General features: G+C 44.2%; 1 protein-coding gene across 2 annotated transcripts; it reads left to right on the top strand.

Annotated features, from left to right (window-relative positions):
• The first annotated feature begins 1684 nt into the window (after positions 1-1684).
• LOC126473605 (uncharacterized) lies at positions 1685-25664 on the top strand. 2 transcript variants are annotated; one of them, XM_050100772.1, is made up of 4 exons: positions 1685-1932; positions 20361-20549; positions 21946-22038; positions 24308-25664. In XM_050100772.1, the coding sequence occupies exons 1-4, from the start codon at positions 1812-1814 to the stop codon at positions 24700-24702; spliced, it is 798 nt and encodes a 265-aa protein (XP_049956729.1). In that variant the 5' UTR covers positions 1685-1811; the 3' UTR covers positions 24703-25664. The 2 variants fall into 2 exon arrangements, with proteins under 2 accessions (XP_049956729.1, XP_049956738.1); XM_050100781.1 differs by lacking the exon at positions 20361-20549.
• Positions 25665-26098: the final 434 nt, after the last annotated feature.

Here is a 26098-nt window from a genome sequence, read left to right as displayed (position 1 = left end):
TAGATTTTCATATTTACTCTTTAAAAATATTAATTCACCCTTAATATTATGACGCGCAAATGAATCTGGCAACGGCCTTGCCGCAGTGGATACATCGGTTCCCGTGAGATCATCGGAGTTAAGCGCTGTCGGGCGTGGCCGGCACTTGGATGGGTGACCATCCAGCCGCCATGCGCTGTTGCTATTTTTCGGGGTGCACTCAGCCTCGTGGTGCCAATTGAGGAGCTACTCGACCGAACAGTAGCGGCTCCGGTCAAAGAAAACCATCATAACGACCGGGAGAGCGATGTGCTGACCACATGCCCCTCCTATCCGCATTCTCAACTGAGGATGACACGGCGGTCGGTTGGTCCCGGTGGGCCACTTGTGGCCTGAAGACGGGGTTCTTTTTGAATGAATCTTGACGAGATACGAATCAAAAATGCCTACTGATTTCTTCGTCTTCCCACCTTTATTCCTCCAAAATGTTAAATTTACAATATACTTCGCCATAAATGCCAAATATTTAACGTCAGCTTGAACATTACCATTTGCTTTCGGTTCGCTGCCACTAACCAATACACCAACGTACAAAGGATTGTATTCTCCACATTCTTTTTCAATACTTTTCCAATCGGTTGCTTTATCAACTAACACAGATTTCTCAGGCTTGTGACAGGTTGTAAATTTATAAGTATTCTCCCCGCCAAGTTACACCTGTGGAATCAAACCCTGACAGCTAATTGCACCTAACCTATTACTAACACACAGTCGCACTTTTTCAATAGCTCCGGCTTCCTCAAACAACATTTCCTGTGCTTGGCTCTGTTCTACAATTAATCCTATAAGCATAAGTTAACACCTCGTTAATCGTTAGATTTCCGTTTTTATTTAAAAAATATGAATTCACCCTTAATATTAAAACGCTTGAATGAATCTGGACGGCCGGCCGGGGTGGCCGAGCGGTTCTAGGCGCTACAGTCTGGAACCGCGTGACTGCTACGATCGCAGGTTCGAATCCTGCCTCGGGCATGGGCGTGTGTGATGTCCCTAGGTTAGTTAGGTTTAAGTAGTTCTAAGTTTTAGGGGACTGATGACCTCAGAAGTTAAGTCCCATAGTGCTCAGAGCCATTTTTTGAATCTGGACGATATACGAATCAAAACAGCCTACTGATTTCTTCGACTTACCACCATAATTAAACTCTACGTTCATTTCTTCCGCAAATTGCGTCCTCCACCTACACATTTTACCCAATCGAATAGCTGCCACGGCAAAGAAAATTCATGCACGTCCTAAGGATCACTGGATCCTAACAACATTGGCACAGGCACATCGTACGACAACATAAAGATCGGGACGCTAAGTTTTACGGAGTAGTCAAGTGTCTTGGGGGTGGGGATCCTAATGGAGAAGAGACCGTAAGAATCAGAGTAAAAATCGAGACACCTCGATACGACGCAGCCAGATGTTTTGCGCGTGGGGACGTCTGAAAGACGAGACGAAGTCCACTGCTGTGCAGACGTTCTCGAGATGTGATGCAAGCGGCCGCCTTTACCGCTAAGCACTCCTTCTGGGTACCGGCAGATAAGCGACGCTGCCGGCACGGCGCGGCGCGGCGGCGCGGACGCGGCCTGCCTCTGCCCCGTGACGTCACGCGGCGCTGTATATATCCGGCGGCGCTGCGGTCGGCGCGCCAGACAGCGCTTGCTGAGTCACAGAGACGGACAGTGTGTGCGGTGAGAGTCGAGTGCGAGCCGGCGGTCTTCTGCAGAGTACAGAATACGACAGCACTTCGCAAGTATACGGCGGTACCGCGACGCGCCACGGAACCATGACGTCGACGCCGCGAGAGGGCCGCCCCTGGAACTGGTGGCAGCTGGTGTTCTTCCTGCTGGTGGTCGTCACGCCGCTAATGTTCTCCGCAGCCCTCGCCACACCCGTTCAGCCCGACGGTGAGTTCTTGTTTACCGCTGCGTCCCCGAGCTGTCTCTCGCAGCCGGTGTTCAGGGCACGTTCGCCGCTATGCTCTAAGCTTTTCAGACGAGGTGTTTAGAGGTTTCCCCGGGAAATAACGTAGTGACGAGTAAACTGCAAAAGTGCCACAGATTTTGTGCTCCTCTATCGCGATTAGTGCGGTGGTCACCAAAGTTTTCTGTTTTATTTCGTTCTGAATGGTGATGGAACTGATAATACTAGTGGGTGACCTGAAGGATTTCTAAGGTTTCGCGTCAGTGTGATTCTTCTAAGAGACTCGACATTGTATCTAACAATGTGTTTAGAGGCAAAGGTGATGCTATAATGAAGGGATTCACACGCGTCAGATATGAAGAGTAAACAGTGAAAAACTGAAGTTTTGTTATGCGGTGACCCAGACGCCTGTTCGAATTCAGGTTCGACACAGTTTTTATTTCTCATCATTAACCCGTTTCATTATAGTATGTCTACGAATGAATGTAGCAGAATATGGAGTGCTTTGTTGTCAGTCTAATGTATGACTCTTCCAATTTCATCCGTACCATTCCAGTGTCGAGACAAATGCCATCCTAACAAAAAAGGAGGAATCTCTTCCTTGACTAGACTGCTAATTTATTCACAAACTGGTTTTCGCCGGGTTATGCAATCATTAGATCCCGTAAGACCTGAATAAACCAATATAACTGCAAAACCTTAAGGAATTCTTTCTTTTTGTCATTATTGCCTTATTGTTCCACGAACCGATAGAGAATTCAGTCAATGAAATAAATGTCTGGTAAACCTTGAAATCGAGAAAAGAAGACAAACCAATGATTTTTTGTTGCCACAGGACGGTCTGTTAGAAACACAAGAGTAGTTAAGCCGTATTAGCGTTTGCTATAAAACTACTCTTTCGGGAAACTAGCCACTCACGTGCATGATTCCAGTGAACGCCATCGAAACTTCAGCATCTAGTTCAACGACAAGTATTTTCCGAAACAAAAATTAAATCGATGCATTCTAGTCATGCTAGTTTTACATGAAACATGTCAGCTGTAGCATCCATACTGGAATTACAGCAGTTAATTCAATCTGATGTTCGGCTACCTCATATCGCGTACCGCAGAAGCCCAATGGAGAGTCAGGTGATTGAATTCACGCACTGTTTATTCTAGACTTCGCTCCGTCAACATCGGATCGTCTGCTGTCCTAACTCACTGACGTTAAAAGTGAACAGGGCTCTCTTATGTGACCGGAATAGCCGAATGGCTGGCGCTGCCAAGCTCGGTGTTGGCGAGAGAAGTTAGGTCTCTTTTTCTGTCTATCACAAATTTTGCATACGCTAGTAAACAGTTAAGTGTCCTTTTTATGCAAAATTGTTTCGATCTGCCGCAGCAACAAGAGCACAACTGTGAGTAATGGATTTCATTGCAATTACTGTTAATAGTTTTTTGATAGTTCAGAGTTTCAGCAATAGTTGTTTGTACATACGTTATTGCAACAGTGTGTCAATCCCAGAACCAACCAATAGCTGAACGACTGCACGTCTTTTGTCATTGTTAAAACTTAAAGTACAACTTGAAGTACAATGAAATTTGTTTTTCCTGTCCGTTAGTCGGAGTAAGATACAAAGATCGCAAACAAATGAACTAAGTTTCCTAGGGAAATTGAGTAATAGTGTCTTACACAAATGCATAATGTGGGGATGTTGCAAAATACGTAGAATCAAACAAAGCGTCTAGTGCGAGCAGTGAGATATGTCGTAGTTACAGAAGGTTTTTTTTTTTACTTACTTAATATCACACTTGCACGCAAAATACCCATTCTTGTTACGATACCGTGAACATGAACTGCAAAGGAAAAGGGATACCTGACAAAATATAACAATTAAAATAGATTTCAGTATATTTATTCCACGTAATGCGGTTTTCAGTGGCTTGTTGCCATTGTTTAACTTTGATAACTGAATCCTTTTGCAGCGACTTGGGACGGTAACACTTAATCGCGGTTTTTAGTAATATCACACCCAACCAGTGTCTGAGAAATGGTGTCAGTCACCCACTAGCTTCAGTCCTCCTGTAGACTTGGGATGCAAATTAATTACAAATATTTTGACCTCAGAACTAACGGAACACGAAACATGTTGGATACGACCTCAATAACTAATTATTGCTATCAGTGATTTCTGAATGGCTAGATTCCGTATAGGTAATGAGACAAATAATTTGTCTTAAAGGCTGATCTTTGGCTGACCTAAAAACATGTACCACAGACAGCTGCTGTGGAAATTTTTATTATTCCTACGAGTTTAAATTGTTACTTACAGGCATCAGATTTCTAGTTACAACACGAAATTTCTTCTCTAGTTCGTTTGACGCGATGAAATCTCTCGCTTGTCTAGGCATGTTTCGGAATTTCTGAACAGTCATGGTTTAGTAAAATAGCATTCTCTCTCTCTCTTAAAACAGGTCAAAGCATTAAAGGAAGAGACGCTCCTAAGGACAGCCTCTTATTTCACAGGAACTGACTGTTTTAACTAATTTTAACTAAATGACGTACAGCTGATGTGCCAAATAAGAGTTTTTCAGAAATACTTGAAATCTGTGAATCAGTGCCTCCTTAAAATGTTTTGAAGTAGCCTCAGCAGTAGCTGCCACAAAGTTAAATATAAATAAAAAAAATTATGGTTTTCCGTGAATGTCTACAAGCTATGGGCCCCTGACTACTCGAAATGTTTTTGATTTTTAACTATTTAAAAAAAGTGAGCTTTATATTCAGATTCGTTCGGATCTCACTGTCTGGGGTAGCAAACAGATCGCAAGTGTTCCGACTGCACGGCAAAATATGTTAACGATAATCCACTGCATTTGCAAGCTGGAGACTTATCGACTTCCCGGAATCGAAAGCGACCGTATACTGATCGTTTTCTCGACTCCGTAAATGAGTCAAGCCACTTTGGAGAAACGTATCGGAAGGGCATTCCGTGGAAAATTCGCTCGGTGGGCGAGCCCCCCGGCGGTCGCGAGCTGCGACCGTGCGCCGGGCAAGGTTGTCCGTGACGCAGGCGGTGCTCCGATCAGCTGCTGCCGCCTATTTGCGGAGTTTGATCTCTGGCGCGCTGGCTGCCCCCGCCACCTGCGGGCTCCGGTTACCGGCCGCTGCCGCTCTCTCGCTTCACTTGTCACCCGCCTGCTGCTAGGTGGCCGACGATTTGCGGAGGCACAACTGCCACTTGGCCGTAGTCAAGTGAAGCGCCATCTTTCAAGGATTTTTGTCATGTCTTGGCAATAAAATTTATGAATAACAAAAATAAACTAATTAACATGACAATCAATTACGTAGAGCTGTAGTCTGATAAGGATGGGATAGGTAGTCGGCCGTGGCCTTATGGTAGGAACGATCCCAGCAGTTGCCTGAAGTATTTTAGGGAAACATCTAAAAATCAAAATAAGGTTGGCACGATGCAGATGGGTTAGTGCTATAGTGTTCTTTCATTTCACACCCCCAGTCGCTGCACGCAGTACAAACACTCTGCACACATTGTTTTATAATGTTAACACTACAACCTGTCAGGTGACGCCAGGACCACAGCCGTCGCTATTTGGATTCCATCTTCTCATTTGCTAGCGTGAAAAAGCGAGCCAACATCCCTCTATAATGTGTGAGATATTGAGGCCAGGAAGAGGATGAGGTGTTAGTACTATTCACTGCAGAGCTCTGAGAGTACATTTTTCGAAATAAGAGAAAAACAATGTCTACCCAGGGACCGCACTCCGATTGAAGCTGTGGAAGTGTCTTCCGATGTAATTATGTTCTCTAATACGAATAGTGTAGCTTCCTATTTCGTTAAATTAAGATACTCCTATTACAGTCCTAACAAACGTGATGTCACAGTGGTAACACAACTGAATAGTATTCGGGAGGAACAATGTTGAAATCTCCATCCGGCCAGAGAGATTTAACTGTCCCGTGATTTCTGTAAATCGCGTAATCAAAATGCTGGAATAGTTCCTCTGGAAGGAGACACATCCGATTTTCTTCTCCACTCTTTCCCATTACTAACTTGTGTTCCGTTCACAAAGAGCTCGTCGATGGGACGTTAAGCCCTAATATTCCTTGATCTGCCACTTGTTTCGCGACGGATTCCTTGGCTAAAAAGTTCTCGGTAAACTTGCTGCCTCAGAGTCCAATAAAATCCGTTGCTTTCTATGACTATATGTCATAGTCGTCAAGTGATATGTCTGCTCACGATGATAGACGTGGACATCGAGAGCTTCGGATGTTGTCTGAATTTGAAGTGGCAAGTTTACCGATAACTTTTATCCAAATAATCCTTTGTTCAAACGTGCCACGTGATTAACAGAACATCCGTTAGCACATTACTTCCATCAGTGAACACTCATATAAATTGATTAATGACATTACCAGTTTCAACTGAGTATTCTTTATCAGTACCCATAAACATTTCTTTGTCGATATTTGCGTCAAAACATGCCATTTGACAACTTGACTTACGGCTCCTACTAGAGGACCGTCCATAGTGACTACTCATTAATGTATCTGGACATCCCATTAAAATGGTATCCTCGTTAGCTTAGTAGGCAAATTTCAGGTAGAAAGAGAGAATGTCTAGAAGACACACTGCTAAGTCAAAGTTTTGAGTTGAGGCGTGGTCCGATATTTCAGTTTGAAATATCTGTGACCAGCTTGCTATTCAGCACACAGCATCAGTTTCTAACCAGGGTTTAAGAATTTTAATAGCCGGATCTTTTCACGTTATTATATTTTTTAAGTCATGCATTTTCAGCTCGAAATAACATATAAGCCAGATGACAGGTGTCATATATTCAAATGTGAAATATTTACAGCAGCTTCATCATTCTACAAGGCACAAAGTTTTCGCTCACTTCCATTACTTATAACAGTATTTTTGTTTTATATAAAGCTTGCGCTGTAATTCGCATGTCTTTCGTGATGAGATGTGGTGATGAATCATGAACATGCTGAAATGACGTTCCAAGTGACATGGATCTGAATGCTGTTCTCGTAGGAGACTATCAGTTTGTTACAGTTCCTTGGTACAGTAGTACGCTAATGAGAAACAGTGTCCTGCAAGTGCAGTCCTCGAGGTGTGTGTGTGTGTGTGTGTGTGTGTGTGTGTGTGTGTGTGTGTGTTTCACGGACATCGCTATATGCTAATTGATATCGTGAAACTACGTGATTTTACTGTCGCAGTGACACCAAAACTGGTTATCAAGTTCGGTTGGAAGATACAAGCGGGCAGCGAAGGGGAAGACTCGTAAAGATCGATTTTTGTGGACGCATCACGAATCAGTTTCGTTAAGGAGTAGTGCTCTGCAATATTCCACTCTGAATCAGTTCCTGTAAGCTTCACTTTGGACTCGATTCGAGTGCTCTTCCAGGTCTCGAACTACGATTACCTTCTCCGAACACGGCTGGAGTACAGCAGGTAGGCAGCACGGACAAGTGCCGGCAGTGTGCGCATGCGCAGACCTTCCTTTCTGGATGCGTCCGGCGCCCCGCGAAGAGCAGCGACGCCCTCGGATGGCATCGGCGGGCGTGTCGTGTGTGGTCCTTTTGTCATCCGGCGCGCAGCGACTGACTGGCGGCCCGCCAGCTGAGGGTGGGTGTGTTCTGGCAGGGCGCACGTCGCTCGACTCCGCAATGGGCGTGCACAGGCAGCCGACCCAAGGCCGCCTCGGCCAGGATACGTAGGCGGACGCATTACATACACAAAGGTCCGCCGTCACTGTTTCACTTTCACCCCGTGCTGTGGTACGCCCACGACTCTTACGCCGGTCACATGTATATTCACGTACTACTAAGTTGCCGGGAAAACACGCAAAAGATACTGTTGCAGGAGTACAGTTCGTCCCTAGCTTTCTACTAAGTGAAACATATTTCTTCCATTCTTTCAGCTTAGTTAGGTATCTTCTTGTAATATCTCCACCGAAGATAATGTACTAAATTAAACATCATATAATGCATGTCCCACAATTTCATAAACGGTTCAAGAGTTAGATACGAGATTTTCCCATAAATACTATCACATATTGTTCTTCACTGTTACTCATATTTTTACCTAGAGAGGGTGGCGCAATAATTAAGCCACTGTACTTCTATTATTTGGAAGAAATAGAACTCTAATAATAATAAATAATAATAATGCCCGGCCTACAATATTTCAACTTTCAGCGTTTTTCCAAAATCACTTAAAGCGAATGTCGAACAGATTTTTTTTTTTTTTTTTTTTTTTTGGCTAGGCTGAGGTCCATTGTATGTCTGATCGTTACCCAGTCCGAGACGCATTTTAACTACCACGTCCCTGACAGTTTGCTGAACTATAATCTTCATACTGATCTTCTTACCGATTACTCAGACGAAAGATATCTTTTCGTGACTTGAACAGACATGGTTACAGCACCTGCAAACGGACGTCGTAATAGTACGTGACGAAAATATCCATGGAAACCTGTTTGGAATACTCACAAAGCATATAGCGCTTTGCAGGTAATATTCTGTAACCATACTGAGGGAATTAGATTGGGAAATGAGACACTTCAATTGGTAAAGGAGTTTTGCTATTTGGGGAGTAAAATAACTGATGATGGTCGAAGTAGAGGATATAAAATGTAGACTGGCAATGGCAAGGAAAGCGTTTCTGAAGAACAGAAATTTGTCAACATCGAGTATAGATTTGTGTCAGAAAGTCGTTTCTGAAAGTATTTGTATGGAATGTAGGCATGTATGGAAGTGAAACATGGACGATAAATAGTTTGGACATGAAGAGAATAGAAGATTTCGAAATGTGGTGCTACAGAAGAATGCTGAAGATTAGATGGGTAGATCACATAACTAATGAGGAGGTATTGAACAGAATTGGGGAGAATAGGAGTTGTGGCACAACTTGACTAGAAGAAGGGATCGATTAGTAGGACATGTTTTGTGGCATCAAGGGATCACCAATTTAGTGTTGGAGGGCAGTGTGGAGGGTAAAACTCGTAGAGGGAGACCAAAAGATGAATACACTAAGCAGATTCAGAAGGATGTAGGCTGCAGTACGTACTGGGAGATGAAGAAGCTTGCAGAGGAGAGAGTAGCATGGAGAGCTGCATCAAACCAGTCTCAGGATTGAAGACGACAACAACAACAACGTATTTGTGAACTCTACATCTGGATTTTGTCATGACGTAAACAGTGGGGAACAATCAAAGCCTACTGGCGGTGCAACAAGGGTGGCGAAACGTAGTTGGGAGGAATGTACCTTGCGTTATCTGCCAGTACTTTTATAAGTATCATAAAGAGCAGTACTAATCCTAAAATTACCTGACCAAATCTTGAACTCGGTCATTCAACTTTTGCAGGTGAAGTTCTTGACGACAGAGTTAACAAGGCACGCCTTAAGAGCCTTAACTCAACCACTATATTTTTTTCTTTTCAAAGTGTACAGAATTCCTCCTACGTATCTCGAGGGTATAGCACTATCAGGAGAAAGAGTGTCACGAAGAATGGCTAAATTAGAACGAACGGCTTTTTACTACAATTTCTATCTTCTTGTTCAAATGTTTCAAATGGCTCCGAGTACTATGGGACTTAACATCTGTGGTCATCAGTGCCCTAGAACTTAGAACTACTTAAACCTAACTAATCTAAGGACATAACACACATCCATGCCTGAAGCAGGATTCGAACCTGCGACCGTAGCGGTCACGCGGTTCCAGACTGAAGCGCCTAGAGCCGCACGGCCGCACCGGCCGGCTATCTTCTTGTAGCGGTCTAGATAGCCACATCGTTTAAGGCAGTGCCGGTGGAAGGTACGGCTTTGGCATGAGAGAGATTACGTAACTATTTGTTGTTGATGTTCTCACAGTTGACTGACAAGTTACTGATGGTTGCGTTGCAGTAGGAGACAAAGGATACCTAAGTGCGGTCGGAAATCGATTTGGTGTTGCGCCGCTTTTCTTGATTCAAGATGTCCGTTTACAATATACGGTCCGAGAGCAGTTGTCGAGCTGTTACAGTGGACAGCAGAGTGGTGAGGCAGGACAGAACAGGAAGGCCGGTGCAGCTGCGAGAGCCCGGGGCTGTCCCGCGGCAGCCGGAAGTGCTCCAGATCTGTGCTGCACCGAGCGGTGCGGCGCGCCGTGTTTTATGGAGCACGCGGTGCCCGCCAAGCCGCCACGGCCGACGGGTTTCCGTTAGGCGCTCAAGGCCTGTAGGCAGCTTGCGAACGGGGCTCGCCGTGTTAGGGTTCCGTGGTCCGTATTAACTCACGCGCTAGGCCGCGCTGGCGCGGGGTAGCTCACACTCCAGTGCGGCTTTCAGAGGAGCGATCGTACACCAGCGATGGAATCTGTCAGGGAGCGGGATAAGCCTATTAATTCCGAGAGCAGACAAGTCAGAACTGTATACACAGTAAGTAGGTATCGGACTATACACAGAGTCGTGGGATACCTCCTAATGTCGTGTGGGACCTTTAATTTGCACGACGTAGTTCAGCAACTAGACGTAACACGGACTCAACAAGTTGTTGGAAGTCCCCTGAAGAAATGTTGAGCCACGCTGCCTCTATAACCATTCACAATTGCGTAACTGTCGTCAGTCCAGGTTTTGTGCACGAACTGATCTCTCGATTATGTCCCGTAAATGTTCGATGGGATTCATCTCGGGCGATGAGGATGGCCAAATCTTTCGGTCGAACTGTCCAATCGCTAACAATTGTGGCCCAGTGACATGGTGGATAGTCATCCATAAAAGTTTCATTCTTTCTTTCTGTGGGCCTTGTTCGGCTGACGCGAGGTAGGCAGTGTTATTGCGGATTTGGCAGTGTTAGTTGCAGAGGGTGGACGGATGCCCTTCCTGCTGCCACCCCGAACCCTTTGGGATGTAAGTAGAGTACCCCAGCTGTCTGCGTCTAGTGTAGAGCGAACGTTTTCAAATGTCTGAGCGTCATGGAACTGAGGCGGTACGTCGGGACCAGCCCAGTATGCACCTAGTGGGACGTGGAAAACCGCCTAAAAACCGCGTCCAGGCTGGCCGGCATACCGACCCTCGTAGTTAGTCCGCCGGGCGGATTCGGTTCGGGGACGGCGCGCCTACCCGAGTCCAGGAAGCAGCGCATTAGTGCTCTCACTGTTGTTTGGTAAGATGACGTCCATGAACGGTTGTAAACGGTCTTCAAGTCGCAGAGCATCCAGAAGACCCAGCCTATGTAAACATAGACCACAACTTTATGGAACCACCACCAGCTTCCGCAGTGAATTGTTGACAACTTGGGCCTATGGCTTTGTGGGCTCTGCGCCACACTCGAAACCTATCATCAGCTCTTTCCAACTGAAATCAGGACTCATCTGACCAGGTCACGGTTTTCCAGTCGTCTAGGTTTCAACCCGTACGGTCACGAGCCCGGGAGTGGCGCTGAAGGCGGTGTGCTGCTGTTAGCAACGACAACCTCGTCGTTGGTCTGCTGCCATAGCTCATTAACGGTAAATGTCGGCGCATCCTCCTAACGGGTACGTTCGCCGTACGTCCCACATTCATTTCTGTAGTTACTTCACGCACTCTTGCTTGTCTGTTAACACTGACAACTCTACGCGAACGCCGCTGTTCTCGGTCGTTAAGCGTAGGCCGTCGGCGTTGTTAGTGGTGAGAGGTAATGCCGAAATTTGGTATTCTCAGCACTCTCTTCACATATTTCCTAACGTTTTCTGAAATGCAATGTCCTATGCGTCCAGCTCCAGTTACCATACCACGTTGAAAATATGTTGATTCCCGTCGTTCGGCCATAATTACGTCTGACAGCCTTTCACGTGCATCACCTGAGTACAGATGATAGCTTCGCCAATGCACTGTCCTTTTTGTATCTTGTGTACGCTATGCTACCACCATCTGCATATGTACATATCGCTGTCCCACGACTTTTGTCACCTCAGTGCAAGGATGCATAAAACGAAAACATCTTTTCATATTAAAACATTGCCCTCTAGGCCAAAATCGGCAGAATCGGGACAGACTGACCGCCGTGTCATCCTTTGCCAATCGCGTCATTTGGACGCAATATGGAGGGGTGGACATCAGCTCACCTCTCTCCCGCCTGTTTTCGGGTTAGGAAATCCGATGCCGTCGCCACTCGGTCAATCAGTTCCACAACTGGCATTACTGGTCCCCGTTCCACCAAGGAAAATTACCTGGCAGTACCGGGAGTCGAACCCGAGTCTTCCACTAGACTGTCAGTCTTGATGAACACTCAGCTACGGAAGCAGACTCTTTTACATCAACTGAAAATTGTGTTTTTAGTGGTAGATTCATGGCTGTTTTTGTGGAGAAACAAGCCACCTACTCGCTGATTCTTTTATACAAAAGCAATTTCCAAATGAAGGAACCCTTATTTATTGATGCTTACATGTCGTCATGTAGACGACATTGTGCATAGAATATTTCCGAAAGGAGTCATATAATAAATAACACAAATGTAAGAATTATCTGTCTGGATGTTTCTAATTAAAAATGCAGCGTAAAGTTTTTTCCACAGCCACGAATACGCATAAGGCAACATTCCATCTTACCACGTTCAGTAGAGTCGCACCACTTATTGTGTTATGCCGTTTCTAAGGAGTCGTGTGTTGCCTTTAACATTTACGGCATACTAATCTCCAAATGCCAGTTTCCAGCTCAGTTTATCGTGGACAGATTTCTAAGTTTTGGAACTGTGAATTCTCAACCTCGGTGTTCGTATTTAGTAAGTAAATTTGTTTCGAACGGTTTCTTTATCATTACATAATCACAGTGAAACGCAATCGCTTTGTACAGATTCGTAAACGGACGAGTTATTTTATTCTCAGGAATAATCAAGTATAACGTCGTACTTCGTGGATGAGCAAATATTTCCTAGCATTTTATGTGTTTTATAGTTTTATATGACAAAAAATGATTTAAGAACTACGTAATGCTACTTATGCCCATTGTGTTTGATAATTCTAAGAATACAGGTCGGGATTGCTAACTCCAGGCGTACTGAAATTAATCGTTTTGTAAGTATATGATTAACACTAATAACTATCCCGTCAGGAAGCACTCTTGCTCGTAGAACTATCAAAAAAAATTGTATACCTCAGTAATTTCGATGACCTTCAATTCTTACTATGGAAACATCTGTTTTTCGGCCATCAGCTACGCCCACCTTGCCGAGACTTCGAGGATACTGCGCGAGCAAGAATTCCAGTTCTTACTGTGCGACAGTAGAGACTGGTCGCCTTAGCAACAGCTCCGTCCACGTGAGCTCTGCCTGGCCTCGGGGACGCATAGCTACAGCAAGGCCGGCTCAATTTGTGGCCGATTGAATCTTGACAGTTTCGCCCCGTGTCAACTACCGTCTCCTGCTAGCTCAATATTGATTCGATCAGTTAGGTCATCTCCGCATATCGAGCAACACAGGAGAAATTCTTGTCAGTATACGCGAAAGTGTGTGAGTGTGTGAGTGAGTGAGTGAGTGAGAGAGAGAGAGAGAGAGAGAGAGAGAGAGAGACTGCGACAGCGACAGCATATAACAAGAGAAATATTCCAGGTGAAGAGCGAACCACGTAAGAATTGAAATAAGATGTGAATGCATTATCATCATTACGACTTAGTAGAAGGTTACGTCATTAATTCAAGGCATATATCTGGTGGTGACAATTGTAATTATACTTTAACTATTTCGACCTATAAATGTCCTACCAACGTCAGAATTTCAGCCTAACTGAACCAGGCAGTGAATGTTACCCTGCAAGTTTTGAGATCCATCCAAAGCTTCTTTTCCTGTCTAACGACGGACAACCGAAATGACCTTAAAGTTCCAGGAGTCAGAGGTATTGCGCGCAGCGAATGTAGGACCTTCTACGCAGTAATTATTTATCCCGTTCCGTCTTTCTTAACTCCAGCCGCAAAGACCTGTTTGTCGCACAAGCTGGCCGTATTTAGGAAAGCGAGCGAGCTTGTTTGAACAGAGATGTACCTGTCCGTTGGGAAGATAACGCTTATTTGCTCGGCCGTATTTTAACCCATTCCCCTTACTCACTGTTATCAGGCTATGCGGTCTAACCGCTTCCTGGTCGGTAGTACACGCCCAGAGGACGACAGTACGTCTTCTGTGTAAAAGCAGACAGGGAAAGGATAGTGGTAATTTCTGGAAAAAGAAGAGATACTCCTACACGATTCTAGAGTGTACCAATTCTTCCTTTGTCTTTCGTAGCGTTTTCCTGGTTAACCGTCTAATAGGGGGTCCACTTTCTTCAGGATTTGAAAGATTTCATTTTATTAACATCGTGGTTGGATGCCCTCCCTGACGCCAGCCGTCAAGGTAACCTAAGGAAGCGAGGGACGTCGTGTGCGCCATCTGTACACCTATAAATCGTCCGGTCCGTGTTACCTCCCTGCCTAGCAAGCGAGCACGCAGGGCATTACGCTATACGAGCACGTTGTAGAATATACCAATAATACGTTTGCAAAACTGCACTCATGAACATCACACACACACTGAATATAGTCCTATTGGTTTTGGATAATCCAGAGAAAGTTGACGCAATTTCAATACGCTGTGTATTTCTGCTCGAACGTAAGAGCAGTTCACAAAGTTTTTTTTTTTTTTTTTTTTTTTCTGGAGCTGTAGTTAACTTGGTTTACTCAACAGACTCTTATCGGTGATTCAGTCGTAACTATGAACTACAGTGGCCTTTAGATAAGCGGTGGAGTACCCATGAGCAACGCCTCTCTCCTCTCTCCCTAGCCCTCCCCTCCTCTTGTGGTTCTTTTATGCATCTAATGTACCCTTCACAAGGCTGTGTTAATGATCCGTGTGTCACTGCGGGTTCAATTTTTTTACGTTAAACTAACGCTAAATGTTATATAAAGTAAAATAGTATTTGACAGCTTGTCTTTGTGAACGGTTCATTTCACTCTATGCAAACGCCTCATAGCTAGCATAATACGAGCAATCGACAGACTGAAAACCTGCATCTCCTAGTTAGTGCAGTCAGTCTGGCATCTTTAGGCGTAACATCCTTTGCAACCGTAAACAAATATTTCTCAAGTTTCCTCTTCTATTCGGCCTTGGAGCCGCATAATTGCCTGTAATTTGTATGCTAGTGGTGTGTCAAGCAGTGTGTGGTGTTGCAAAAAGACATAAAAGTGATTATTTAACATTATAGAAATGTGAAAATATGGGCCTGCATCCAGTCCTCAGTGTCAATGAAGATGTTACGTTATTGACGATCTCACCTTTAAGTAAAATGCAGTAAAATGGACACATTGCAAAAAACTTTGTATATTTAATCTTCCATTGCTCAGATAGAGCTTTGTGTTAGCGTTTATTTAACGTAGTTTAAAATCAGCAGCAGAAATGTGACTTCTGATAGTAAAGAGGAATGAAATCTGCGCTGCTGGGCAAGAAGAATATTTTGAGACAGCACGTCGGCCCCTTCCGTGGTTCCCAAATTAACATCGCTCTGCGCCTGGTAAACAGATGCCTCTGATTCCTTCTTTCTCGCTTGCGTCCACTGCGTGCCAACACGTCCACCAGGCGTTGTACACCCTGCTCCCCTACAAGCACATCAGCCATAAACTCCGATCATTAAATCTAGCCAGCAGGGTGAAAAATTGTGTTGGCTAGGAGGGATCCGTACAGTTTTTGATTTTTGCCTCCCTAGCAGCTCTCTCGTTCTTTTTGAAGCAACCTCGTTTGGCAGTGTCATGAACTTAGACATTATTTGGAATACAACTTTCTCCCTAAGTGACACAGTCGCTTCCGCACGTCTACAGCAGCAGTTTTTATTGCTAGGAAGTTCTCAGCGGACATTGCGGGAAGATTTTATATCGGATTAGTCAGTAAATCGCGCTTTTCCTGCAAGGCATGATACCCGTGGTAAAACTTCCTCACTTAGGACGATTTTGTAACGCACGGACCACGTGCTTCGTCTTCTAAACTGCACTACTGTTGAGATCTGCCTTCTGGCTGTTACATCAGTCACTTGTTATACTGACGTCAGACTTCACCTGTTCAACGATAAGGCTTTCGAAGAAAGACGTTAGTTACTGACTCTGTAATTACTTGCTCGGACACACAGTTTACGTAGTCTGCTGAAGGACAAATAGGAAAAGTACTATATCAGTACTAACGACGATCGGGGAGAGAACGTTTCGATGACTTTTCCTGAGCAACTGCCTTTGAAATGCCCAAGGAAAAGATACTGATACCTCGATAATACGTTAACCCTAGCAATCAACTGTTGCGCTGCATTGATCGATTTGAATAGACAGGCTTTAGATAGCTTCTTACAGGACAATTCCATTTTCCATCCCGGTTCTTAACAAATCACTGTTATTTGCACCACGAACAGCTAAATTGCGTCGTTAGCCTTTTCCAAATACTCACTCATATACTCTTAAATAGTCAACTGATCGCCGTGTCAATAACAGTGATTTTATAAAAACCGAGTCGAGAGTGGAATAGTTCTAAATAAATCTTTGGCCGTGGCACCTGAAACAAGAAAAAAGTCTAAATCTTGCACCCACAAAGACAATCTCAAATGCTTTCAAATATTTCGTCAATAAATCTGTAACATTTTAATCATGTTCTTGCTGATGTTTGCAATTCGTTCTTCGACCTACAGGTGCCCGTTGCGCTTCCGCAATTGTCGGCCTGGAAAAGTCTTGATCTTCTTGTTGTTAGTTACACTTTCGATGCGTCCCAACTGCTTACGTAGAAACTGAAGTTCATTTGTTCGTTTTAAGACGCCTTTCAGTCCTTTCGTATTTGATAGAATTGTTTCTAGTAGACAACAGTTTGGTTCGGTGACTTTCTAGTTGTCTGATGCCTTTAGTTTTCTGTTACCCAGTCGCAACTCAATCCGTTAAAATGTGGTTGTAAAGGACGCAGCGTCCCCATATCTGTTGGCGCTTGTTGGAGCACCGGCTGGTTCATTTGGATTCCCGCCACCTCGCAGCCTGCTTACTTCACTCTGGCAGCTCGTCTCTAGTATTTCTGGGTTTTAGTTATGCAAAAGCTGACTAACTGGTGGCCTGGAACTATGCCGTGCCGTTCTTGCAGCCACCGCTGCCTGGAAAGAAATACTGTTCTCTTGGGACGGCAGAATGAGGTGCGGATTAACCTAAGCCATGCGCCATTGTTTGCGCCTTAAGAGCTCAGATGCGACACTCGAATGACACTAAAATTAGAGTTGTTTGCGTGCAAATAATGGGGTGATAATAGTCGCGAGATGATGCGGCTTAAGTGGGGCGTTTCGACAGCGACGGACGTGTGCCAGGCTGTTTTCGAGAGCGTACGTGAATCTTTGCTGCCTTAGAGGCATCGCCATGGTGTTGGGCGTCGCGCACCGGGCGTGGTCATTCGTGACGAAGCCTGTGTGCCGGACTAGAGTGAACACAAGACAGTCCTCGGTTTGAAGAGTGTTAGCTGATGCTTCTTATCAAGAGAGTGTGTGAATATGGAACGAACCAATCCGTTTATAGCCTTAAATTTACTGAGAAAACTGCATAACCCACTGGGTGACTGTCTGGCCGGAATTATTTTCTTGCGAAACTGTTTTTCTACATTTACATGTCATAAACCTTTCTATCTACTTTCCTACCATTAACGCCCTCTACTTTCCTACATTTTCCCGAGTCAAAAATTTTTCGGGGACCTCGTCTGCCTTTATTTTTTCTGTGCAGTGATTTGATGCCTTTTTTTTGTCATCGTTCTTATTATTCAAGGAATAGCATTATTATTTCCATATTTAGTTAGACTTCACTTTGCACCTAAAATTGTGCAACAGGAAGCAAACAACATTTATTCATTATCGTTTAACTGTCCTGTCAGTTTGCATGGCTGACGTATAAAAAGAAGGAAAAACGAGGAGCCAAAACCGCTTCATCTTGAAGTTATTATGGTAGTACTTACGACTTTTCTTACCTCTTCTTCCCTGTAAGTTTCCGTCAATTATCTAGTACGCTAGTTATTTTTTATTACTTTCGACAACTTTCCCGAAACTTCGGCAATACTGTTTCTATACGACCCGATGCAGCCGGTTCACCGTATGTTGCGCGTTCAACGAAGAACTGAACTAGCTCTACATTTCGCAGGCGATGCTGTTAACCGCCTAACTTATTCAGGTACGAACTGAAATAATGCTAACTTAAGTTGTGGTTTGCGAAACTTACTATCTGCTTCCGTGTCGCTCAGTGAGTAGCACTGCAACTCATAACGCGGAGGCAGGTAAACCAAATTGTACGAAAATAAACCTCTACGTTGGAGTGTAAGCTTCGCCGGCTCATAGCAGTTAGTTGTCAAAATTGTATTCTAAGTTCCACGTTCGTGTCAGCCTAAAACAGCGTGCAAGCAGATGGTTTTTAAGGTATAGGTAACTGACACGAACAGTTCGACTTGCATGTTGCCATCTGGCAGCAGAACGTTGGTGGATCATGGACGTAACACACATTATTTCAAATTGTGCGATCAGGAGAGCTGCGCAGGTTCCATTTTTAGCGTTTAGTGACACTAGTCAGACTGACTACTGACTGTTGACTCTACTCGTCTTTGTATACGCTCCAAGATCCCTCTTAAATAGGTGTGATACGGATCTCACACTTGAGCCGTTCTTTCAGTTTAAGGTATACATCTGTTTCTGAAGCATTCTCTGCAGTAGACAGACAACAATTTTCCGTTTCCCTATCATTAAATAGAAGCTTGCCATTTTCTTGATCTGCAACTGGTGAGTTAGCTATATGAATGCGCTCGATTCGCATTTACAACTTATTTTCTGGGAGAAGATGCAGAACGAACACGAATGCAAGCAAGGAATGCAAGAGACAGTCCCAGTGTTTATTCCTACGAAGATTGTGGGAGCTGTCCCGCTTCCCACACGCAGAATACTGTCCCTCGCCACAGGACCTTCCTGGCCCGCGCTGTCGCCAGTAACCCGGTTCTCAGAGGGCCACAAGGGCCCACCGACAACCACTGTCGGATTTCATAAACCCGTGATTCCTACGACGATTCTGTGTCACGGACATATTGCGAGACCAGTCGTACCGGCAGCCTGCGTTGAGCCGTGTATCCTTCCCTTGGCGCGCTAGAAAAGTGTTGTTCGTTCTGTGCAAGGTGTAAGCGATAATTTTTCACATCGTAAGAAAGTACTGTCAGGAACTCGAGGTTAACAATTTCATACAGGCCACTTGTCGTCAAACATGTATGAAAAGTACCTTAAACGGGCCTACAAAAACCACCCAAGGTCCAGCGTATGCGTGTCGCGCGAGATTTTGATATCATTTCGATCTCTACGCTTAAACTGTTAGTCTCAGATATCAAAGATGAATATAATATTTTGTTTCATTTCATTCTGGGGCGTATTTTAGCCAGAGGCCGCAGTTTTACAGTATTTCGAGATAAACTTACAAAATTTTGAGGTATATTCCCGAGAAGAAAGATCACAGGCGGCCCAGTAGCCTATAAATTTGCTAGTCTTGACTTTCTCTATACCACGGTGGTACGTTGTAAACAGTTTACCGTTTACGGCCTGTATAAAAATTTCGCTCTGTTTCTGTCGTTAAGTTCGTTAGCAGCGTAGCCATTGCGACCTTGCTCTTTAATGCTACAACAATTAATGTTGAACACTGTCTGCGATATCATTCCAACATCATTTCTCGCATACGCTGAACAAGTACTAAGCTGTCATATTACAAGTATGTAAGATATCCCAGTTTTCTACAAATATTTAGCGCCGCGCTAGGCTGTGATATCAGCCTTCTACACTCGTGCGTTCTGTTCTGGTGATTTGCTCGTGTTCTTGTATAATTTCTGTTTATCGAATAAACTGCTGGCAGAAGTGAACATAGGTGTTAATTCGTATCTGACAGGGACTGTAGTGCGGTGCTGATACATTATTTTCAACAGATTGACTGTCTGTAAACATAATCTTAATAGCTCATGACCGAGAAACTCCGAAGACTTTCCGATAGCTGCTGTAGTCTGATCTGTCTACAGAGCCCTTTGTTTGAATGTAGTGAGAAATATCACTAATCAGATATTACGTCAACTTTAAAATGGTCCGCTTGCATCTTCCCGCAAATTTGCTGGACTGGTTTCTTCACAGATAGCACGGAGGGAAAATAAGCTGACAACATTTCTACGAGGGCCACGCATAGAAAAAAAAATTGTCGCGTCCAAATTAACGTTTGAGGGTGACGACTGCTTTTACTAACACGCTGCATAGCTTATTGCTTCGCTGTGCTAAGGCATGTTACTAACATTCAAAACTGCGCACGCACGTTCCGTTTTAGCCGCAAGTTCTTATTTCTTAATTGTTCTTTTTCCTCTTGAAGCAGTCTGTCTAAATCGCACGTAAATTAGTTTCTGATGGTATTTCATTCTCTGTAGGGGAATCTGAAGCCGAGAAGGACGCTGATCCCATTCTACAGTATCTCAAGAGATACATTTCAAAAATGGGATACATATTCGGTGAAGATACTTCCGCAAATTTGTTGCCTTTTTCAACATCGACACTCGATGACGGGGAGGAGGATACAGATTTAGCACCAGAGCGTGCGGAGATGACCAGGCACAGAGGTATATCAACAAGAATAGTGTAAAGCGTAAAAGAACTTTGTATTTGTGCTTAACAAAACTAAAATTATTTGTGCGTTTTTGACGATATAATCCTATATTAACAAGTTTTATTGTTGACTAACCGACGATTTACCTTCCTAACAATTGGCTCTATAACTCTTTTCCTTAAAACAATACTTTCCAAAGAAACATACTAATTCCTTAACTTACGTTTGAAGCGTACCGTTACTAGTAGTTCCATTAACATTTTAGGCGTATAGACCTGCATTGCCTCATTCTTCCTTCCACTTCCTCTGTCAGTTTTTCTTTCTTCCTCTTGTACCTTTTTTGTCCTATTTCTCTTCTCTCCTGCTCATTTTTGTCCCTCAGAAAAATAACTTGACAAGTAACAGTTAAATTTTTTAGAACTCAACATTTAATATGATATAATGTAAGTAACAGCTATAATTAAAAAATTGAAGTAAACATCTATGTTATTTAAGTTACATGGATGTGTTAACCTTCTATTTACATTTTTGCATTAGATTTAATTACTCTGTTACGCGACTGTATGCATGGCCACAGTTGAGAGAATATGAAATTAAAGTATCTCCTTAAGACTGGTACACGTTCATATTTTAAAAAATCATGTTCTCTCTTACTGTGAATATGTTTCGGTATGTATTGACGCACTCAGTGTGCTTTGCCTCACATAGTTCTAGAAATGTGAGGAAGAAACTTCACATAAATAAAAAAATAATACGCAAAGTGGCACCACATATACCTCCAATGAATGCGCAATTTTAAATGCGTTGAGGAATACGTTTCAAATGTTTGTCTTATGCGGAAGAACCATATACTGTGTTTCCCTTGTAGTCTGCTGAGAGAACTAGACTGAAACGGGAGTTGGGCCAAGAGACAGTGTGCTGAGATTAATATGTTTAACATTGTTAAACTGCAATACAGCAACATATGTATAGCTGCGTTTTGGCTGTAGGAAGATACAAAAGGCTTGATTGAATCTTCAACACTAATTCCAGTTATCTGAAAAGAACTCCGGAAATCTTATACCGAAAAGCAGCTTTTACGGTTTATTGAGACATTATCCATTACTCAGAGATAAAAAATGGCGGAATCTATGAAAGGACTCATGTTACTCGCATATTATTACGATAAGTTTTTGACATTGTTTCCTGGATGTATTCCTTAATAATACGTTACGGAGGTTTCGATCACTATTTTAAAGAGCCAAGCCCTGGTGTCGTATGTAATGCACAAAGTAACTTCCGCAATCTAATTTCTTGAAAACACCTGTGCTCCTGAAAATTTTCCTTGTTCTTTGTCCCGCACTAGCTTTTAAAGTCAAACGCAGAAAGTTTTGTACACGCTTCTTATGGTACCTCTTCTTGTGTTGCAGAGGACGAAGAGTTCGCCCCAATAGAAAGGATATTCTGGGGGGAGAGAGAGGATGAAACGAAGACGTCAACAACGCCGAAGTCGCCGTCCTCAGGTACGGAATAACTAACTACATTAGAAGATAACTAAGTTAATGTGTTTCTCTCTCTCTCTCTCTCTCTCTCTCTCTCTATATATATATATATATATATATATATATATATATATATATGTATGATCTCGGAGATCAGAAAGTTTCTGTTCTAAGGGGGTCCGGTCAGAATCGGTGTGCCATGCCAATCAGACAAAATCGCCTTAAGCAATAGGGCAATCGTCCCACCGATACACCAGGCTGAAGATACCCCTATGGTAAAGCACCGTGACCTGCTGTTTGAAGTAGTTCGTAAGTGCCTGCTGCACATGATTGCCTCTTTCTAAGGGACTAAAGGCGTGTTGGGCAGATATCAGGTCTGTAGGGTGGGTGCTGGCGTGTCTCCCACGCAAGTTGTCATAACTTCAGCGTTACGTCGTCTGCAATATAGGTGCGTGTGTTTCATGAAGGAGCAGCGCACCTTTCCACAACGATGATTTTCGACAGATTTTCTGGCCATGCACAGTTTTATTCTCCGATGGATGTCCACTGCAGCAGGCTAGAAAAGAATAACAGCTCCATGGTTCTGTTTGGACGCATTTGGTAATAACGTCGACATAATTCACGTTTCCATATTTATTGCATACACGTCAGAAAGGCACGAAAGTCACACTAATCCCGTGCCTGCGTTTCAGTACTTACATATCTGCATCGGAGTCATGCTACATTGCATATGTGTAGCAGCAATGACCTCAAACAGAAAATTTTTGATCGTTGTTTTATATACAGGGTGAAATACGAGTAAGTGAAGATTTTTTTTATACGTGGTACCTTCTCCTTCCACGTTAAGTCTTCAGAAACGTCACGAACTTATCGGCCTGATGTTCCCTGCAGTGTCGTATTGCACTACTAACAAGGGGAAGGCCTCAGGCACGGCCAACCGATTCGCCTCGGATTTGGCAGGTCGCTTGTATACAACCTAAAACGAAGGAATCTAACATATTTTGGGTGAACACCCCCGCAATTTTGAGAAAATCACCCCTAAAGGCTATGACGAGTAATCGACTCAAAATTGGAACGATCGATAGATAATTGTAAATAGAGCATTTTTCATCATCAGGTATGGGGACCGCAAACACAAACTTTTCCACAACTTGAGGAAAGAAACTTTTACAACTGCCTCTTCTGTACCTACATGGTAAACGCTTTTCGCCGACAGCACCAATAGCGCAACGGACGAGGTAAGTGGCTGGGAATCGGAAAACCCGGGTTCGAATCTCAAAGAAAGCTAGCGGATGCCATTCCTTTCGCTTGTATTTTTCCATATCTCAATTGTATGGATAGGAGGTTTAATAAGGTAAGTAAATCAATAAGGAATGATAATAATAAGGTAGGCAAACTAATTTTCCGAACGCCGTCAGTTAGTAAAGTATGAAACTTTCAAGCCTTGTCACATGAAAACAACTCCGAGTAAGAATGCTGCGAATTCCTCACGAGGGACCGCAGATAGCCAACCGCGCGACGCTTGTTTACAGCGAGGCACGGGACAGAATGCACGCGGAGAGAGTTATGTTGTCCCGGTTGCCTATTCGTCATATTGTAGTTGTGAACCTGGAAGAGTGAAGGTGTCCAGCATGAACCTTATAGAAGTCAATCGGAAAGAGTTGTTTTCCGTCATCAGGCTGCCGCGAACCTCGCGGATACATGTAGTGGTTTTTCCGTCGTTACAGCCCCGAATGAAATACGTTTTGTGAATGAATACAGTTTCTTCGAGATTCGAACCCGGGTTCTCCTATTCTCAGGCAGTTACCTTGGCCGTTGGGCTGTCGGTGCAGGCGGCGAAAATCGTTTACCATGTGGGTACAGAAGGGACAGTTGTAAAAGTTTCTTACCTCGATTTCTGGAAAAGTATAAGTTTTCGGGTCCCACACCTGATGGTGAAAAATGCTCTCTTACAATTATCCTCGATTCCTAGTCATTACCTTTATGGATGATTTTCTAAAAAACGCGGGGTTGTTGGCCCAAAATATCTTACATTCCCTCGTTTTAGGTTGTATACAAGCGACCTGTCAAATTTGAGCCGAATCGATTGGCCGTGTCTGAGGCCTTCCTCTTGTGAGTTGACAACGCCTGTCAGTGTAGATTACCCGTTTCGCATCCATGTGCTCACACTTCAACGCCTGATCACTTGACCTGCATCCTGTATAATTCCTCAGCTTCAAGCATTCCCCTTAGGCAGTAGACTTACTGTGAGTAACTTGTGTACTTAGATAGAACTTCTCTCTTCTTGCAGACGGTAACGACAAGCCGAAGCAGCTGGACCCGTGGTCGCTGGTGTGGTACATCGGATCGTTCGGCGGTCTGGTGGCGTTCTTCCTGGCGGTGAGCTGCAGCGAGTGCTGCTGCCACAAACCGGCGGGCAGCCAGGCCGCGGGCGCCGCCGGGGGTGCGGGGGCGGGCCTGGACGAGCCCCCGAGGCTGCCCGCCGTGGCTGAAGGGCCGCCGCCCCCGCCCTACAGCATGTTCGCGCCGCCGCCCTACGACTCGCTGTGCTACGGCGTCACCGACGAGAAGGACAAGCTGGAGGTGTTCGTGGTGCCGGTGCCCGTGCACAGTGCGGGCGTCTCGCCGCAGTCCGCCTACACCCACACCCACAGTTACAGCCAGAGCCACAGCCAGCCACCGTAATGCCGCCCCCGCAGGGCGCGGCCAACGCCCTCCAGACAGCTCGAGCCTGCAGCCGAGTCCGCTCCACTAGAGTGCCTTCCCAGTCTGCGGAACCCGTTACCGGTTGTGATTCCCAGTGAGTAACAGGCGGCTGCGCGGTGGGCCGCTGGAGTCGGGTCATCACGGCCGACGCTATCCACGTGCGTTCACCACCAGCTGCTGTGTCTACACTGGAGTATTGTTAATTTCTCATAAGCACCCGGGTCGGTGCAGACATATAACGAAGTATCTCATCGAGGATGAAATGAGAAGTTGCATTTTTTGTTTCTTCATTAAATGGCGCATTTTCACGTGCCTTATTCGTGAGTTTTCTAACTCACCGATATTTTTTTTTTTTTTTTTTGTTATGAAGGCTGTGTTGTGTCACTGGAGACGATCTCCAGGTTTCTCATAGTGTGTGTACATAGTAAGTACCACAACTGAAGAAAAATTTTGTAAAAATAAAAAAAAACAAAGACTGAAATATCCTTCGAAGGGCTTCAGTGCTTCGAGCTTCAACGAAAGTGCCTTTTGTTTCGCTCTGAAATGTACAGTGAAACTGGTCTGGCGCACAGTGTACGAGGAAGACGTGTGCTCCCTTTGCAATCGGCGTGCTGCGCCGAGCGCTTGGAATGGAGAGGTGTTCCACTTCGAACTCAGGGGATTTCTCACGGTGTGCAGCAGACTGAGCCAGACCAGTGCGTGCCACGGTGGTGTCAGTATTACTCCGTGCGTGACCGGGGTTCGGTTCCCGGAGAGCGCAACCACTGCCTGACTGATTCGCGTCCTGTGTACGTATGAGCGGACGTGTACACATTCCCAGTGAGCCTTAGGCTAGACATGCTAGTCCCACGATATATGTATTTTGTACTACGCTCTTTTGTACCTGCCTATTTATTTATTTGAATACTATTTATATTTATTAAATACAATTTTTATGAAAATCCGTGTCGTTTACTTCTTGAGTCTACCCTAATTCCTTCGTCAATCATTCCAATTCCTGCTTCATAAAATGAACATAACTACCTTATGAAAGTCGCCAGATAGCACTAGGTTGAGTTTTCAATACGTTCACTTGTGCAAAAGGAAATGAGAAGATGCAGGAGCGCAGAAGGTTTCACTTTTTCACAAGTCACAAATCATGTGTATTCTAAAATAGACCATTACTTGAACATCTTTCTAAGAGTATCTTACACGTATTCGCTTAGCTTTTTAAGTTGGCAGTTGTTACTTGTTGTTCTCTAGGGAATTTGTAATGTTTAGTAAATTCTTGCTTTTACTGACAATTTAATGACACCAAAAACTCAGTGTTGTTAAACAAGCAATCGAGGATCAATAATAACACATTACTTAACAAACGCAGTACAAAACGTGGAAA

The sequence above is a fragment of the Schistocerca serialis genome, chromosome 1, assembly GCF_023864345.2.
Source record: "Schistocerca serialis cubense isolate TAMUIC-IGC-003099 chromosome 1, iqSchSeri2.2, whole genome shotgun sequence".
Lineage (NCBI taxonomy): Eukaryota > Metazoa > Arthropoda > Insecta > Orthoptera > Acrididae > Schistocerca > Schistocerca serialis.
This window is presented reverse-complemented; position numbering and strand designations above follow the sequence as displayed.